At 40.8% G+C, this 18,376-nt stretch overlaps 2 protein-coding genes across 7 annotated transcripts in view; both read right to left on the bottom strand.

Annotated features, from left to right (window-relative positions):
- ALDH18A1 (aldehyde dehydrogenase 18 family member A1) overlaps window positions 1-1,406 on the bottom strand; it is a 33,627-nt gene extending 32,221 nt beyond the window's left edge. The window contains exon 1 of one of the 2 annotated variants that reach the window (XM_083866975.1): window positions 1,357-1,406. The gene's annotated coding sequence lies outside the window, so the exon portion shown is untranslated. The remainder of the gene's footprint in view (window positions 1-1,356) is intronic. The other variant, XM_083866978.1, reaches the window with a different exon arrangement.
- Window positions 1,407-2,578: 1,172 nt separating this feature from the next.
- On the bottom strand, window positions 2,579-17,341 carry TCTN3 (tectonic family member 3). Of its 5 annotated transcripts, none has more exons than XM_083866883.1 (13): window positions 17,203-17,341; window positions 16,432-16,553; window positions 13,568-13,698; window positions 12,570-12,678; window positions 12,377-12,495; window positions 11,247-11,282; window positions 10,824-10,898; window positions 10,597-10,722; window positions 9,269-9,364; window positions 8,904-9,001; window positions 8,141-8,306; window positions 7,323-7,460; window positions 2,579-4,133 (listed from the first exon to the last, which is right to left on the bottom strand). In XM_083866883.1, the coding sequence occupies exons 1-13, from the start codon at window positions 17,301-17,303 to the stop codon at window positions 3,912-3,914; spliced, it is 1,539 nt and encodes a 512-aa protein (XP_083723009.1). In that variant the 5' UTR covers window positions 17,304-17,341; the 3' UTR covers window positions 2,579-3,911. The 5 variants fall into 5 exon arrangements, with proteins under 5 accessions (XP_083723009.1, XP_083723010.1, XP_083723011.1 ...); XM_083866884.1 differs by lacking the exon at window positions 17,203-17,341 and adding an exon at window positions 16,650-16,675; XM_083866885.1 differs by lacking the exons at window positions 16,432-16,553; window positions 17,203-17,341 and adding an exon at window positions 14,793-14,885.
- Window positions 17,342-18,376: the final 1,035 nt, after the last annotated feature.

The following is an 18,376-nucleotide window of genomic DNA, read 5'->3' as shown; positions in this document are numbered from 1 at the left end:
TTTCAGAGTATCATGCACAGTGATTCACATGTTTTCTTCCCAGATGCTGCAGAAAAACATAAAAAATACCATTGCTTTTGTATCCCTAGTAACACAACATGCTAATAAGAACAGCTGAAGAATTACTGAAGCTAAACCTGAAAGATGCTTACTTTGCTATTGAACGCAATTTTTATGACAACCGTGACAAAATAGTAGCTTAGAAGAGCAAGGAAATACAGCAAAACAATAAATCAGCAAGGCAGTTTACACAACAAAAAATATTCACTGACACAAATATGGAACAGGTAATATTGTTTCTGTTCTAAACATAAATACTACTCTACAGAACAGAAAAGAAGAAAGTTTACTTTAACCCTTTGTAAATTTCTGCTCAGTATCCTCAAGAGCAAATCTGGGAAGAGGAAGAAGGTAAACACTCCAAGTATCCATCAATTTTAGGGTACAGAGTCGGCACAGGTGTAAGCACGTGTAAAGTTTTTATAAGCATAGGGAAGTATTTGAGTTATTTTTCATTTGAAAAAAATAAAACTCCTGACTTCATAGTATAGAAACAGCTGTCAAATAATTTCGATAAACCATGCAAGCTTTGCCTAAGTCTCCATTATCTAGAGTCTAATTACTCTCTTCAGAGGGCTGTCAGGTTACTTAAAAAAACCTCTCATCTGATCCTGCTGTCTGCTGTGAAGAAACAGTACGTGAAGAACATAGGGTTATCACAAAGTCGGGTCAAAACCTAGGGAGTGACTGTTAGCTCATGCAACTGTCAGGAGGGTTTAAATATTTTCTTTGGGTATGGAGAAATCTTGTAAGTAAGCACAAGAGACCGGCCAGGAGAAAGAAGCCTCAAAAGGAGCAACAGCTGTGCTCTCACGGCTGTCCGGAGGGGTGAGGCCCGTGCAGCTCTCCCCAGCTGGCCTGGTGCTCGCAGGAGACCCAGCTGCGGTTTCCACTGCCGGTATTCCCGGCAGCAGTGAGGCCCCGGGGCCGCCAGGCACAGTGTCCCCGGACCTGTACGGCCCTGAGGGTCTGCGGGGGCCCAGACACCGGCGGTGTGCCGGTGCACCCCGGCAGTTCTAAGGCTGAGCTCGCTTCTTCCCCTCCAGCCCTCACCCTTCTATCAGGAGCAGCACAGCACCGCTCCCGGCTCCCAGCGCTGACGGGGAACGGGCGGCGCCGATGAACGGCGGGCACGACCCAGCCCGGGGCGGCCCCTCTGCCCGGCCGGGCCGAGCAGCATCCCCGCGTCCGCAGCCCAGCCCAGCCCACTTCTCCGCTCCGGGCACGGCTGAGGCTGCTAGGAGCAGCTCATCCCGGCGCTGCCCTGCCCGGCCGGGCTGGCACGGCCCCACTCACCTGCCCGGCCCCGCACGGCGCGGTCCCGCCGCCTCAGTCCCCGCCGCGCGCCTCGCTTCCGGCCCCGCCCGCCCGCCGCTCCTACAACTGCTCCTGCTTCCACAGCTAAAATTATGTCTTCCCAAGAATCGAGGGTTGTGTATGGAACGGACTTTAAAAATTATCTAGTTAAGATCGTCTTCACCCGGACAGTGTAAAAATAGACCTACTGCCTCCAAAAAGGAGATGTTGGGAAGATGGCTCTACCTAGAATGATGGCAGCAGAGAAATTAAGAGTTTTGTCACAGCCCTCTGAGATGAAAACAAACACTGCATTTCTCTACATCTGACATACGAGTCTGCCTTGTGTGTGACACTGCCATAACGTTGCCTGAAACCAAATTGCAACACAGGCTCTTTCAGACCAGGCAGGAGGGAAAAACACAACATGACAAAATAGACACAAAAATGCACCATCATAGGAAAGTGCAGATTCTAAACCTACAAGCACTGTTGCCATGTGGGTAGAATTTGAATATGCCTTAATTCATGCTGGACCAGGTTATGGACAAGGCTCTTTCCAGCTCTATTTCTTGCTATGACAAAATGTGAAAGGAGCCAAACATGAGCTAGAAAATAGGACATGGTGGGAGTTAGATAATTATGGCAGATAATTACAATATAAGGTGATTAATTCCTCAGCACTTCATGTATTTGCAGCCCACAGCGTAAACAGTATCTCTGTGGTTATACCCAAGTGAATTACCTCAAAAATGTAGAAAACAAGGATACCAGATCCTTTTCATTCAAGCACTATCCCAACACATTTATCATTGACATGTGACATTTGGGAAGGTTCTCCAGCTAACCCTTTGTAATTCAGTTACTGTCACATCTAAATTAATTTCCTGGATTCCACAAATTATGGACATGAGAGGACACAGGACACACTACAAATGTGTTCTGAGAAAAGCTTTTCAAAGGTATTACAGGCAGATCTGAGAAGCCACATCTATCTAAAAATCAAAGGTTGTTGCTGTACTGTGTAACAGTACAGTCCTGTGTAACACTGGAATGCACACAGTTCTGAATGTTCCCACCAGCTTGGTTGGGCTGCCCCAGAATAGGCATGGAAGTTGCAGAATTTGCACAGAATTCGTTCCCAGCTAATAAACCATGCAAACAATCACAGATACATATGTGACATTAACCCAGAAGCTTTTAGATGTGTTGTATTTTTTATTTGTGTAATCTCCTTTGATATCGTGACTAATTACAAGTTTTTCAGTTTATTTTTGAACTCTTCAAGCTTGTAATGAGGAGGAGCAACAGGGCTGCTATGCACAGTATAGGTACAAAAGCAACAAATACATTTTATTAAAAGTAGGCTCTGATATTTTCTGCCCTTATTGATTCTACTGGAGTACTTGGCATCAGATGGGGCAGATTTTTCCATCATCTGAAGAAGGTAAATAATAAAATCTTTTGCTAAAAAAATATACTTTCATCCAACAACTTTTTGGAACAATCAAGCAGATTTCCTGTGTGATGGTAGAGGGCAGACTAGACAACCAGAACACCACCTTTAACTTCAAAAACAATAAACTGATTTCCTCATCCCAGAGACTGAGCCTGAGGTAAGGTATTGCAGCAATCTTCAGTCTCATCATATACCTACAAATTTTTCTAAAATACTCAATGTTTTAGCCTCAGAACTATTCACAAGTTCCTCTGATGTGCTACTAGAATTTTAGTGGTTACAAATTCCAGTTCAGTTCCTATCTGAAAAAGACAATGTTTCTTAGAAAAAACTCTATTCAGGCCCATTTCTTCCAGGGAAAAAAAAAAAAAAAAAAGATCAGGAAGAGAGATGTTTTGACCAACTACTAAAATTCAGCTGTATTTCAGAGTATGTGGCATTTGCAAGTACTTTCCTCTGTGCAACACTGTTGCTAATGTAAACAGTGAGTAAACCATGAAAATTTCAATTGAATATCTGTATTTGAAAAGACACAGAAAAGCAAGATTCAAAAATTGTCACAGACGTGTCGCTGTCATCACCTAAAAAGGACAGGTTAGGGGTGACTGGTACACATGTCTACTCATAAAATAAGAATTCAGGCCACCTGGGAGAGCTCCTGTATTTTAAATGTTCAGTTAGTTCCATATAGAAAAATCAGGTGCTTCTCCAACAAGCAGCTAACTGAAAGCAGCTCCAAAATGCTTTGATTGATCTTTGCTTCTCTCTCCATACTCCTTGGTTTAGAGAGCATTTTTGGTTTCTGGGGACACAGACTAATCATTTTAACCTTCTCTTCCTTGTCCTTCATTAATGCAATGTCCCTGGATCTCTACAATTCACAAGTGTGTCACTGCAGTCACATTCACAGATGGTTCACATGCAGAGAATAGGGACACAAGAGGACAAGCTGTCCACATGGCTTAATCCAAAACCAGAAGGCACATAGATATCTCAGATATGGTATAAACATCTGATGACAAAAGTCCATCATCTGGATCATATCCTGAATACATGAATTCACTCACCAAACTTTAAATACAGGCCCCATCTATTTTCAAAAGTAGAAAATACTACACATTATGAGAATCAACAAGAAATACCCAGCCAGATCACCTCTGTAACTTCTTTCTACATTCATGGCTACCCTGAATGGGTAAAAGATGTCAAATGGGAGCTTCCAGTGCATTTGGGGCTGGCCTCGTGGAGGTTCTGGCCAATCTGTCATGTCAGTGAAGGTAACAACAGTTGTCACAGGTACCATGCTTGTGTTTAGAAACTGCAAGAAAGGAAGAACAAAGAGTTTATCAGTCTTAATACAAAAGGCTTACTTACCCCTCCTCAACTTTCTAATGGGGACTCACTGTATATTACTGGAAAGCATGATGTCTTTGGGATGGTAGGAGTTAAGTGTCCTAAGTTTTCAGAGGAGTAAGCTCTCTTTCCCAAAATTGATACTTAGCAGGTAAATTGAGGGTGCAGTAAAGATCAGTAGCTACCGTGCATCATATGCTACAGATCTCCAAAATGGCAGCAGTGACTCAAGCTCTGGTACAGTAAGCCTTCTACTTGGAGGAGACATACATACCAGCTAGTTAGTAATAAGAACAGATGCAAGCTAGCTTTTTTTTAAATAAAAGACCACCTGGCTCTTTGGACAAGTGCTTGTTACCAGAAAGAACTGACACAAGATGCAATCCTAGCAATGAATGTCAATAAACTAAAGCAGGGCCTCAGTACAACAATAAATTTATTGCTCACATTTTAGGATGTTGTTTCAGGAAGGAGACAGATCAGTGAACATCAAACAGAGAACTGAACCTCTAAGGCCTCAGTTCTTTTCTGTTTTAACAGAGTGCCAGAAGAAAACTAATACACTAGCTCTTTAAGCTACATGGAGCTTCAAGGCTATCTTGGGCCATGCTGCTGCCAAAAGAGCCACTTCATTCCCTGTCCCACTTCCCAGCTCTGCAGGCTAACATTGAGAGGGCATTTACTGGCAGCATGCCTTCTGTGCTTGCACTGCTTTAAGCCAACCTGTGAAATTACCACATCATTCACTTCCCTGAGAAGAATGCCAAAGATTGCCTTTAGAGCAAAATTCCGTAGGAAGCGTTCAAAAAATTTGCAAGATAGAGTTCATGACTCTTAAGACAAAAATACTGTGACTCCTATTGGGGAATTTTTGTGGTATCTCTCAAGGTGAATTAAAAAACACTTTTGTGCTAAATAAAAAAAGAAAAATAAAATGAACAATGCATTGGGTATAGTCCTGGTTCTACACGAAGTCTGCAAAGATGCATCATGAGCGGATTCCCTGTGCACTTTTGCACCTTCAGCACCAACCCTGAGAGCATCAGCATGGGCACTTCAGCCAGCTCTGGGCCCATCTCCCAGGCCTGCTCTCCTGCCCAAAGATGGCCCCTGAGCAGTTCCCATTCTAGAATGGCTTCAAGACAAGGCTGAGGCTATTTCCCTTCTCATCACCTGGAAACTTCACTCACTTGCGAGGTGTCCTAACATTCCTGCTTCCAGCGAATTTAACACCTTCATGCCCTCCATGCCAGATCAGTCCTTGATCACAACCCACCACCACTGAGAAGTTAAAAGAATTTTCCCAACACTTCTCATGGATATAAGTTCTCCTATCAATGAGTAAACACATGATAGGCCATGTCACCCTAGTCAACAAGAAGCCTCAAAATGATTGATTTAAGCATCTGAACCTTCAAAAACTGCCTTAAAATCAGAGAGATTAGTGCAGGGAAAATAACCCCATACACAACCCCTCCTGAACACCTGGGAGAAGGCAACCATAATATTTAAATGTCCTGTATTTTCATGAAGTCCAACTACAATTGTGATTAGATATTGTAGATGGGTGTGGAAATTGGGATGTCTTCCCTGGGTTCTCTGTTTTCTGGACAGTTAGTTAGGCAACTTTCCAGTGATGCAGTGTTGTCTAATTAAAAAAAAAAAAGATTTCTCTAAAGAATAATTAAAGGAACTAAAGGAATAGTTCTCAGAGAATCTGTAGGCTAAAGCTGGAAAGTGACATAATTTGAAAGTAATATGCAGTCTAGTATGCTTACAAATAGCTGCAATTCATAACTACTGGCTATAGAGCAAAGTTGGTCTTTTATAAAATGTCTTTACTAGCAATCCTAATTGGTGCACTGTCACCGATGAAGTCAGTACTGATTTTACTGGCATGGGGGTTTTTTGCTGCCAGAAACTTGCTTTCTTACAATTAGCTTTGCAATATACCTTAAAGCTCTAAAGTAATTAGTATCAGTTGCTCAAGCAGATGAAATATGAATGTCATTCTTCTTGATTAGCTAATCCTGAAGGATTTGCCCCCTGAACTTTTACTAGGAATATAAGTCTTCTTCCTCAAGAAGGAATTTTGTTAATGAAGCCATGTAACAGCTGATTTAAAAAATATTTTCATGTGGTGGGGGTATCAGTTTGCTGCAAGGCAATATGAGTTTTACATGGCTAACATCTTTCTATCCTCTTCATGTATTTTGCAAGAAGGGAGAACAAAGGGGTAGCACAAGATGCATTCAAACAAGTGTGTAAAATCTCACTTAGACTGAGTGAAGTTCAAAGAGTGTTAACCAGATCAGACAGACACTTTCCATGTCGTACCTCACAGCCATGAAGATGCCCAGGTGGGTGTCAGCTGCTCCCCCTAAAGCCCTTACAGAGACTATGTGATGTCAAAAAAAAAAAAAAATCACAATGGGATTCACTGAGACGTGCTTGAAAAAAGACTGCTCATTGTCCTCTGTGGACTTGTTAGCTGACACATTCCTGCTGACGTCACAGAATGGTCTGGGCTGGAAGGGGCCTTTAAAGGTCACCTAGTTCAAGCCTTCTATAATGAGCAAGGATGCCTTCAACTAGACCAGGCTGTTCAGAACTCCATCCAACCTGGCCTTGAATACCTTCTTTCTGGCTTATAGCCTTCCTCCCCAGTTCTCCAAATATGCTGCCATCAGCATTAGTCACTTCCTCAGCTATCTGTTGGTGATTTCAGAAGCTCTAGAGGAACAGAAATACCTTCTTGCAGAGATTATCAGCATTCTGTGGAGTCTGTGAAATACTACTCAACTCAAATTCCATATCAAGGCTTTAAGAGACAACTAAATAAACATGGAGTTACTGAATGATTGTAACTACAACTTCGTACCAACATAACTGAAAGTTTAAAGACTGAGTCCCTAAGTGGCAGAAAGTGGTTTAGGGTTGGAAAGAAGATTCCTTTCCGAGCTATGCAACCGAGTGAGGACAGTACTGAAAAGACCACAAAACACCCTTCCTCTAGAGAAGGCTACCATTGCAGCCAGACAACTGCTAAAATTCAATAAATCTCAACAAGAGCATTTGATTCTTTGGTTCTTAAATAACCTGTAAAACCCTTTTAATTACCCCTACGTGTGAGAGAGGGTTTTTAGTTCTGTACCTTGAGGGGGTGACACTGGTAAAAATGCCGTGCACCCAGTATTTGAGCTTGTGGGTTGGACAGGAGGCCCACTTTCGTCCACAGTATCTGTATCTCCAGGGTCACAGGAACCATACAACAGGAAGTGCAATTCACAGCCTGAAAGTAAAACATATCCTAATCAACTCAAAACAGTATTTTAAAAGTTATAAAGGACCATTATGATCAAAGTCTAATATTTTGAATAATGTAGGTCCCAGAACCTGAATCAATCACTTCCACACTAACTCCATAACTTCTGGTCAGGTCAACCATCCATTTTAGAGCTACATCTATCTCACTGTCATCTCAGTTCCAATTAGAATTTGTCTCAGCTTTCCCACTTGGATTTCACATTCCACTTAGCCATCCCCCACACAGATTAACAATTATTACAGTACAACTGGCTTACAAAGCTTAACCTTATTAGGTAGTATGATTGGATATAAATATTCCTACAAAAATATTCCCTATTCTTGAAAAGTAGAAAGGATTATAATAATAATTAATAGGAAATGTCAGAAAACTATGTAACACTGAATTCAGTATTTAACTCTTTATGCCCATTTAAATAGCAGGAACAGGATTCAAGAGATAGGAAATCTGTCAGGGTTTGTTGGGGTTTTTTTTTGTTAAGTACTCTAATAATATGAACCATAATGACTGCTTTCACGTATTAAGACCCCTGAGAGTCATAGGATCATTATACCAAAAAAGTCCAGATATCCCCACCTCCTCGAGGCAATACAAAGATATGAAAGGAAAAATATTTACAGATGGTCCTTTTGCATTCATATTACTTGCACATTGCAGTTCTGAATCAGAATGGTCATCCACTCTTCTGCCTGGGTTGAATGAGCATTGCCAGTTATAGCAATGTCTTCTGTTCTGTTTATCCCCTGAAAAGCCTTGTATAACTTCTGCTGCACGTAACTACAGTTACTATCTTCCAGTATTGGGGCTAGGCTGGAAATGAGAAAAGAATACCTTTTACAAAGTGATTTCAAAGACAAAAAAAAACCCCAAAGAACAAATCAAACAAGCCCAAACCACTATCAACATTCTTTCTTTGCAATAGGTATATTTTCTTCTTGTCTTACAATGAGTCAGCAAGTATTGCTATTAAAAAGATGCAGTTTCAATCCTCCCTGCAATGAGAAAGGAGAAAACTATTGCAGGGTAATGCATGATAAGGAAAACGGACAGCTCTTTAGACATTGCATCAGTGGTCCTACACTTGCCCTGTCAAAAGAACGATCCAAATCATCAAAATAACCACTTTTAAAGATTCACTTCTCAAGTCTACTCTTGCCCAAGACATATTGCCAGACTAGAGCCTCAAAATGCCCCAGAACACCTTCACAATGTTCAGATTATTCTAGCAGTCCACCATCTTTCCTATATTCAAGGTCTCCTAGGGGTATATGAAAGATCTGTAGAGACCCACTGGTGACCTCAGGGAAGGACCTAGGCTCCACAGCAGTACATGAGAGCCTACAGAAAAACATGCTGAGTCCACAACTTCCAACTGTCAGAAAGGACGATTGCAGAGTGTGTTGTTACCTTATTTTGCAGCCTGTTCTCATATTCCTTCCAAACTGTACTGTGTGTCTGAGGAACTGTGAACAGCTTCCATCACTTTCACTTCTTAATATGCTCATCTGACAGACTGCACATCAAGAAGCCAAACGAAAGAATAAACAGACAACATACAACACTCATCTTGTACTTAACAATCCACTCACCCCCCCATATTCCTCCTTATCCCTATCAGGGCACTATAAAAGTCCAGACAATGCAGAAATAAAAACAAACAAACAAAACAAAACAAACAAAACAAAACAAAAAAACCACACATACACACAAAAAAACCCCAAAAACAAAAAAAAAACAGTGGTAAATAAAAATTCATAGCAGAAAAAGGATACATACTCCATGGCACCATTGTTTGCAATCAACAGTGGTGCCCCAGTGATATATCCAGGGTTTCCACTTCTAGGCAACATATGAGAAAGAGTCCTGGTCTACAAAGGTACAAAGGGAAGAAATAGAAAAAGAGGAAAATCTTAGCACCGATGACATCCATTAATCTCCAAAGATCAAATTCACATTCATTACATATAAATGTAAGGTTTTTTTTGAATGACTGATTATTATACACTACTTTAGCTATTTGTTCCCAAGAACTCTTTCTTACCTGGCCAATTTCATTTGCAGTCCTTCATTTGCAGAAAGTAAAAAACTAAATGTAAGTATCCTAAAATGTGGATAATACCAGGAATGCTCTCAATATAATGAATTGCTATTGCTCAACGTTTGTCTCTGAGGAAGTGAACAGATCAGTCAGGGCAATTCTACAGAAGAACTGCAGAACAACCTCCCTGCCTTGGCCCAGATTCTTAGAGGACCATTCCACTTCAAAATGGTTGTATGTCAAGAGCCTGTGGGCATAACTTCAACAAGGTTGTACTGCACACTTAACAACCCCTGAGGTCACCACTTACCCAATTTTACATTACCTCTATGGGACATGATTTATATGAACTTAACACACATTAGTATTTCCCAGATTTCTACCCCTTCAAAGTAACTTTCTTTCCTGTTGCATAGGCAATGTTAAGTAGGTACCTGGAATAAATTTAGTAACTTTGTTCACAAACACTGAACACCTCAGATACGGCCCTAGTGTCAATCCTTTCCTTCACAAGGCCAGGCTGCTGACTTGTCCTCTTCCCTTCTACCTCAACAAACAAACAAAACAAAAAAACCCAACAAAACTCCCCCAAAACCCAAAACAAACCAAAAAACAATCCCTCCAAAAACCCAAAACAAAGAAAAACACCCCAAAGAAAACAAAAAAACCATCAAAAAGCCCAAAACCAAACTGACCAAAAAAACCAAAAAACACACCCTCAAAAAAACCACCAAAACCCCCTAAACAAACAAAAAAAACCCACCTAAAACCAAACCACCAAACCAAGAGCAAAAATAGTCATATAAAAATTATCAGCTCCTTGAAATTTGTGCAATGAAAGACTGCATGCTTGTGCTGAGCCTGGATTTTTCTACTAGCACAGTTTATTTGAGACCAGAAATGCCTCCTCTGCTGTCTTCAACCATCTGTACCCCAGGGTTCTGTTACTACTATATCACAGTGACACTGCTCTAACCTTTTCAGGTCTCATCTGTACAAAAAGGACTCACAAGCTACAGACTACAAACTTGGTAGAATTCCAGGGAGGATGGGGATACTAACCCAGAAGTGCATGGTGAAGTGCTGCTGCAGAGAGGATCTGGAGCTCTCTGAGATGTTGGTCACTTTGAACTGGACAGAAACACTCTGAATCCCACTTGTGCCACTATATTCTATCTCATAGATCACCTGAAAGTCCAATTCAGAGAATAACAGGAGACAGAGTAAGGTAATAGGGCAACGACTTTAAGCTTGTGTTAAGGTGCTTTAAAAGGAAAAGATTCACATACCTCAGAAACAACATTGGTGCATGTGTTGTCTTTCATGTGGGGAGCTCCAGGTGGTGAGACTGCAGTGACATTTACCTGGAAACAGTAAGCATATTAACAATTAGTAATTGTTTAAAAGGAGAGTGCATTTTTACTCTTTCTCACTGCTTTTCCATCCAAGTCGGATTTACCTCCCTGCTGTGATTTGGGGGGGGGGGGCACATCACACTGCTCCAGATCCCCAATCTTTTTCCAGGAAAATAAGCTACCTCCCTGACTTTGGTCCTATTTATGCCCATTCATTAAAAAAACCCCACTCTTACTTATGTCTTTTTTTTTCCTATAATGCCCTATTTTTGTCAAGAAAAATCTTGTCTCAGACATAGCACATTCCCATTTTCCTTTCAGAAGCAGAAGTTCTTTTCATTGGCAACAGAGACTGACCTTCATGGACTGCATAATCGTGTCATTAATCGGGACCTGGGGAAAATAAGCAAACCATTTTACAATATCAATAAAAAGCTGAGTAAATCGCTGTGTTTGCAAGTGACTAAAGCCATAAAATCATTACTAAAGAACCTGAGCATTATATTGACAAAATTACTTTTGTTTATTCCATATGTGAAAACTTGTCATCATTTTGTAATGTATAAATCACAGACATAGTCCACAGAAGGCATTTTAAAATACCAAAAGACAAATTTAAGCTTGGCCCAGCTAATGTCCTGCACAATGCAGGTAACTTTGAAGTGTCACATCTCTGATCATTCCTGAAATTCCATCTTCTGCAATCAAGTAAGTACTTCAGTGTCCAGTTAAGGAAAAACTGAATTTTGGAAACAGGGACAAAGAAAGCCCTGAAAACATGAATTAAATCTGATCAATAAAATATTCTCTACTAGTTAAGAAGATTTAGATTTCCAATATAAGGGAGGACTGAGTCATCAGCCTTAATAAGTACTTCTATTTACAATGTTGCTTTCACTTGGAAAAGCATAAAAATTCTACAAGGTGAGAGGAGACACTTCCATGTAAGCATTCAGTAAGACCAGTAGGAGGAACCCAGAACAGTAAATTGGTTACTTTAAATTTATTGTCAGGATAAATAGTAGAAAAATTGATATGGATATAAATAGAGCTAATATTAATAAGGGGCCATCAGTATGATTTTAGAGATAACACCTTATGTAAAAAAACCACCCTAATTGTTTACTGAGAACATGTACTGCTTGATTGATCAAACTGATGGATGGAACAGACAGGAGTACTCTGATAAAGAATCCATTTAAAATGTGGGAGAATTTTAGATAACTCATTAGAACGACGAGGTATCAATGAAGTACCTGTTAAACGCATTAAGAACTTGCTAATAACTGAAATTTATTATAAAGTAGTTTGAACCAAAGGATTATCACCAATCATGACATTTTTAACAGGTTTTCCAGCAAGAAGGTCTCAGCCATTGGGAAATAGGGATGACGTAACAGATGACCTTCAGTTTTACAGTCACCTGAAGTCCAAGTGGAAGGCAAACAACTAAGATTTTGAAAAAAAGTAAGAAAAATTAAATGCACCTTTAGCACAGTGAAATCACGGTAGTAGGAAGCAGCATCTAGGGCAGGGTCAGTCATGCAGCTCTTGCTCAAGTTGGCAAAAAACCGAGTACAACTTGTGCTTTTACTGTCCAGGAAGCCTGGGTGAGTTAAGACATGACAACAGATAAAACAGAAGCAAACCACCCTAAGACACTGTTCCTCCTTTACTAACCAGCAGGATTTCCATCAACACAAAGTCCACTGGCTCCCATTTTCACTGGCTGTCTAAGTGTGCTCAATACAGATGACGAATCAAAGTAGATTAGGATTGGATCACCAGCCTGAAAAGACAATTTGGAGAAATCACAAAGTTACAGTGGAATATGAAGGCCAAAGGCAAGAGACAAAGCTGCACTTCTTTGTGTACATCCAGTTTTGCCTAAAAGGTAAATACAAAGCAACTGACCAGAAACTTTTTATACACTGAAAGTACTGAGAGATAAACAGATCAACAATGTGCTCTGGTAACCAGGACGGCCATCTGTGTCCTAGGGTGCACCTGGCTCAGCACCACCACCTGCTGAGGGGAGGCAGTTGTTCCACTCTGCTCTGCATGCTGGTATGGCCTCACCTTGAGCCCTGAGGGCACTTTTAAGCCAGAAAGCTATTGGAGAACATCCAAAAGAGGGTTACAAAGATGGTGAAGGGTCTCCAGGGGAAGCGAAACAAAGAATGGTGAAAGTCACTTGGCTTGTTCAGCTTGGAGGAGACTGAGGGGAGATCCCATTGCACTCTGCAGCTTCCTCCTGAGGGGCAGACACTGATCTCTGCTCTCTGTGAAAAGGGACAGGACCCAAGGAAATTGCTGAAGTGTGTCAGGGGAGCCTTTGGCTAGGTATCAGAAAAAGGTTCTTCCCCCAGAGGGTGGCTGGGCACTGATCAGGCTCCTCGGGGAATGGTGACAGTCCCAAGGCTGACAGGGCCCAAGAAGTATTTGGACAACACTCTCAGGCACAGGGTAGGATTGCTGGGGCTGTCCTGTGCAGGCCCAGCAGCTGGACTCGATGATCCTTGTGGGTCCCATCCAATTCAGGATATGCTATGATCCTGTGATAATATGACATTCAGGTACAAAAAAAAAGTCTTTCAATCTGTTCTCATTAGATGACTTTACAGCCAGCTTTAGTAAAAGTACATGTGCAAATTGATTGCCATTTTCTTTCAACTCACACGGTAAAAAGCAGAGAACAATGGCTGAGCTTGGGATGGTGCTAAGAAAGAGTCCCTGCCATACTTCTCCAAGACCTCCATGAAATCCGATTCTTTGATATCCTGTGGCTGTGGAAAATAGTTCAGCTTTGCTAGAGTTTGAAAAGAGAAAAAAATAAATCCACCAATATTAAGTTACTAGAAAAGATAACAGCAAATACTGTGCCAATATTTTTAAAAGGAATAACTTAAGCAATTTTAAGCTATCTGGTTCCTTATATTAATTAATCCATAGTAACACATCTAATAGGCTGATATGATCTACAAACAGGATTATATCAGGAGTACGGTTCATGGGAAACAGATATTAATACACAAAGTGACTTTCCAAAAAGCATGAGACTCCTTAACTCTACTGTGCTGTAATTTCCCTGAGATGCCCAAATTAGACACACATGAAATTTTAATTACAAAGCAATACCCATTTGTGAGTCCACTAAGAGCAACATTATAATTAAATAAAACTGGTAATGGGTAAAACTCAAGGTAAGTATGACTAGACAATAGGCATCTTAAAAATCCAGATTTTCTATTGGTATCCTACAGTGATACCTTCTTGATCTGGTAGTATTCAATGGTATGGTTATGATGTTATAATTTATTAATTATTAAGAATTTATTATGATGCTATTATTTATTTTAATATGTATTAATTTATTACTGCTAAAGCACAGTTATGAAATGGCAAATTATTAAAGGCATGCTACATAGACTCATCCTAATATGAATAACTTTTTAATGCATTCAAATAAAGCATCTTAGAAGACTCAAGGATTACATATCCTACTGACAACAGGAACAAGCAGCAGTATTCTCAATTACAGTAGTGTCAAAAAAAAATATGTAATCCAGTAGATTTGGGGGAAAGAAAAAGAACAGTAAAAAAAGAATCTTAAGCTCTCAATGTAATTCTGCTGTTCAAGGGCAGAGCAGATGCTCAAAGGAACAGCACAGCTAACAGAAACAAAACACTAGTATGCAGTACACAGTGTGTGTACTGCATTTTAATATCCAAATACACCATTAATTAAGCATTCAAATAAATCTTTCAAGGAGGTAAAAGTCAAAGGAATACTAAGCTCCTACAAGCTTCACAAAAACAGGCGTGCAGAGCAGCTCACTAAATAATCACTTGAGGGTATCGTCATTAGACCAAAAAGAAAATATTTGCAGTTGTGCTACTCGCAGCCATCTAATTTATCTGGGATCCAGTTCATCACATGCTCTTCCATTATCAAAGCTGAGTACTTGCTACCACAGGCTAACAACACTACATAATGCAAAATACACCTGAAAACTGGAAGGAAATACCTTCTGCAGCAAAACTTAAGATATTCAAACTGCTTAAGTTTAGGTACTAAAGGCTATTTAATCTTTTAGAAAAAGGTAAAATAAAACTTAATCTGCTAGCAATGGTTCCAACGAGGCGAAGTCACTCTGTGCATCTCTTTCACTAGCCACGATAATTCATTAAGGCTCAATTATATCTCTGGCAAGGGCAGCTCCTCACACCATCCTGGAAAAGCTGCTGCCACAATCAGTTGAATAAAATATGTGGGTTCCTACATTTCCATGGGAAAGGCCACTAGGGAGAAGGCTGTTTTTTCCCAGAAAACATCATGATCCTCCAGGTGATCCCAAATAAAGTCCTACCCATACGTTCCTCCAACAAGCACAGAAAAGGAAAAGGCCATGTGAACAGTGGATTCTGTTGCCAGGTGTACAACTAACATATACCTGCAGTCAAATGTTCAAATGACTAAAAAAAATCTAGTGCCATCAATTTGGACACAAATGATTCTTTCTGTGCATAATATTAAAAATTCAGAATCCTTTTAATCTTATTTTTAGAATATTATGAGTGGTGTGGGAAAAGGGTAAAATTTAGAGCCCAAGTAACAGGCTGAAAAGCCCAGGAGCCTGACACCACTTTAAGCTGTGGTTCCACCCTAATCTAAACTCACCTTTACTGTGAGACCTACTGAAAATTGGAATGGGTAAAGTGCTAATGCTACTACCTATCATTTTATGAAGCTCTCGTAATTTCTTTCTTCTTCCCTGCATGCAAAACACTCAGGCAAAATCTGTAAAGAGCTGAAAGCAGGACAAGATAATAAAAAGATAATCTTGTTTTGACTAGCTCTTGTACCTGAGTCCCCCCCCAACCTAAAATACTCAATACTTATTTTAATATGTATTAATCTATTACTGCTAAAGCACAGCAGAAACAGATGGAATTGTGGGCCACAACTCCCAGACAGATAACTCAAAAGAGAAAATTGTAAGTGTTCAAAAATGAGACCACAGCAATTGTACTGAATGCCAGAAACTGGATATTGAATCACTCAAAAGAAGTATAACGGGGAAAGCAGAAAGAGAAAAGAATGGTAGTGGCATATCGTACAGGATATATGATTACCAGTGAAAAAAATCATCAGCAGCAGAGAAAAAAGGATGAAAACAAACATATATAATAAAGAATCCAAGACACAATAAGAAAACACTTTCTGAAAACTATAGTCGTGGGATATTTCAAATGTCAACCCTTATCTGCTGCTCTATGTGCAGGCAACTATGTAAGGTATCTCAGATACATACACAATTGATAAAGACTAATTTGTGATCAGCCATAAACCCTACCCTTAATTAATAGGGCAATAATATTTTTATTTGCTTTGTCTTTGGTGATCAGACCCTGATTCACTATGGTCTCTCTGAAACGGTAACAGCCAAATTAATTAGCAACAATTAAAACGTGCAGTTAAAAAAAAAAATCACCTAAGCAGAAGCAATCTATGAACAAGATACGTGAAAAGATTGCTTACTGTCATCCAGCTGCACACAGAACAGGAGATCACGTCCATCAGGATCAGAAACGATGTCTGTAGAATAAGGCGTGTTACTTCTGAAAATCAGTGACTTTTCCACACACATTTGACTCACAGACCTGTAAAGACATGCCCCAGCAAACTGTAAAATGGACCACACTTGCATAATTTCGTATTTTACATTAAATAATGCCAACAGCACAACACATTATTACTTTTCATCAGTTTAGATGAGCTGCTGTACAATCTACATTGACAATCAATTACAGAAAGCCTCTTGTCATTGCAGTAACTTTGTGAACACTCGGTCAGTGCAATTAGAAATCATTCTGACATTTCCTGGAAGAAAAAGTGATATTACAGCTCGTCCCGGTCCTCATTTCAAGAGCAATCTGCAAAGGCAGATTTTACTCTCTAATAGCTCAGACCGCCTTCCTCACTAACAGCATCTCGGGGTCTGCATTTGTTTGGCCGTCTCCTCACAGCACTCCAAAGCTCCTTTTTCTTAAACCCAGACTTCCCAGCTCCCACCGCCAGCTGCCTCCTCACGGAGCAACCAAGCCTCGCTTCATCCCGGCCACTGTGCTGTGGGCCCGGGAAGCTTTTCCCAGTCCCCGGCCCAGCGCTAAGCTGTCCTGGGCCCGGGGCGCGGCAGCACCACCGCCACACACAGGCGGTCAAGCCACAATTCCCGCCGGGAGCGGGGCCCGGGGCCGGTCTCCTGGCCTGTTCCGGCGCCAGCAGCGGCAGAAGCCCATCCCTACCCACCTGCTGCCGCCGGAGCGACGGGACGCGCCCGCGGGGCTGAGGGCGGGCAGCGCCGCCAGCAGCAGCAGCAGCAGCAGCCGCAGGGCACCGGAGGCGCCCATGGCCGCGCACCAGCGCCGCGGGCACCGCGGGGCAACAGCGCCTGCGCGGCCGGGAGGGGCGAGGCCGGGCCAGGAGGGGCGGGGCCGGGCCGAAGGGGGCGGGGCCGGGCCGGGAGGGGCGGGGCCGGGCCGGGAGAGGCGGGGCAACGCTCCTCTGAAATAAATAGCGTGTTTCAAAGAATTAATTTCAGATAATTGTAGCTAGTCTATGTTGACAGCTACTAGAAATCATCTGCTGTTAATGGATTTGTATTATGGCGTAATGATTGCGTTAAAAGCAGTTGTGTCTAACACTCAACATGAGCTACCCTATTATGCTGTCATTTAAATGATATAAATTGAGTGGATCATTAAGCAGTCACTGCTTTAGATTATGTTAAAGTACATAAATTGGTCTGCAATTATTACAGTATTTTTATTAGTAGTAATTTTAATTATTACAGTTTTGTACTGTCAGTGATGTATTGTTGAAGTGATAATTGGTACTTGTTGCTTTTTTTTCTTTAAAAGTTTTATAGCAGCTGAGTTTTCTGATAGTTTATGCAATGTGTTTAATTAACACTTTTTTGTTTTTAAAGTTGCTATTTTAAACGCTTATTTGAGGTTTTTTTGGGTTTTCAAAATACTTATTTTGGAGGAAATTAATGCTTAAAATGCATGGGGCCTCTGGGCCAGTTACAATAGGGTGCTTTTTCTACTTATTTTTAGTCAGATTTACATCACTTTCTGCTAAAGTAAAATGTTATGATTTTTTTGTTACACTAGCAATAGAAACAGATTTTTTTTTAACATGTTTTGACGGGAGCACTGTGTACTGCATACTAGTGTTAATTAAGGTTTTATATTTTTGTGGTTTTAATGTGCCAGACATATACAGAATCGATATATTCAGTCTTCTGAGGGTCACACGTGAATTCCACAGTATGTAATGAGAAGGGACAGCACCCACAGTACAGATAATGAAGTTGGCCTTAAGCTGCTTTAGGACAGAACAGAAAGAAAGGAGCAAAAGGTGAGAAAATGTTATGGAAAACCATTTTTGTATTCTCTTACATGTTAAAAAAGCACACTGG

Source organism: Zosterops lateralis (genome assembly GCF_965231275.1).
Source record: "Zosterops lateralis genome assembly, chromosome: 8".
NCBI classification, from domain to species: domain Eukaryota; kingdom Metazoa; phylum Chordata; class Aves; order Passeriformes; family Zosteropidae; genus Zosterops; species Zosterops lateralis.
The sequence above is the reverse complement of the archived record's forward strand: the minus strand, read 5'-3'. Positions and strand labels throughout refer to the sequence as shown.

What these genes read in the sequence shown, in the direction of transcription:
- TCTN3 (XM_083866883.1), bottom strand. Translation starts at nt 17,303, where the DNA reads ATGGGCGCCTCCGGTGCCCTGCGGCTGCTGCTGCTGCTGCTGCTGGCG. An exon ending in TGTTCTCTGCTTTTTACCGT is followed by an intron (nt 12,679 to 13,567) that starts GTGAGTTGAAAG and finishes TTGTCTTTTCAG; the next exon opens with GCTGGTGATCCAATCCTAAT. An exon ending in TGTTGATGGAAATCCTGCTG is followed by an intron (nt 12,496 to 12,569) that starts GTTAGTAAAGGA and finishes TAACTCACCCAG; the next exon opens with GCTTCCTGGACAGTAAAAGC.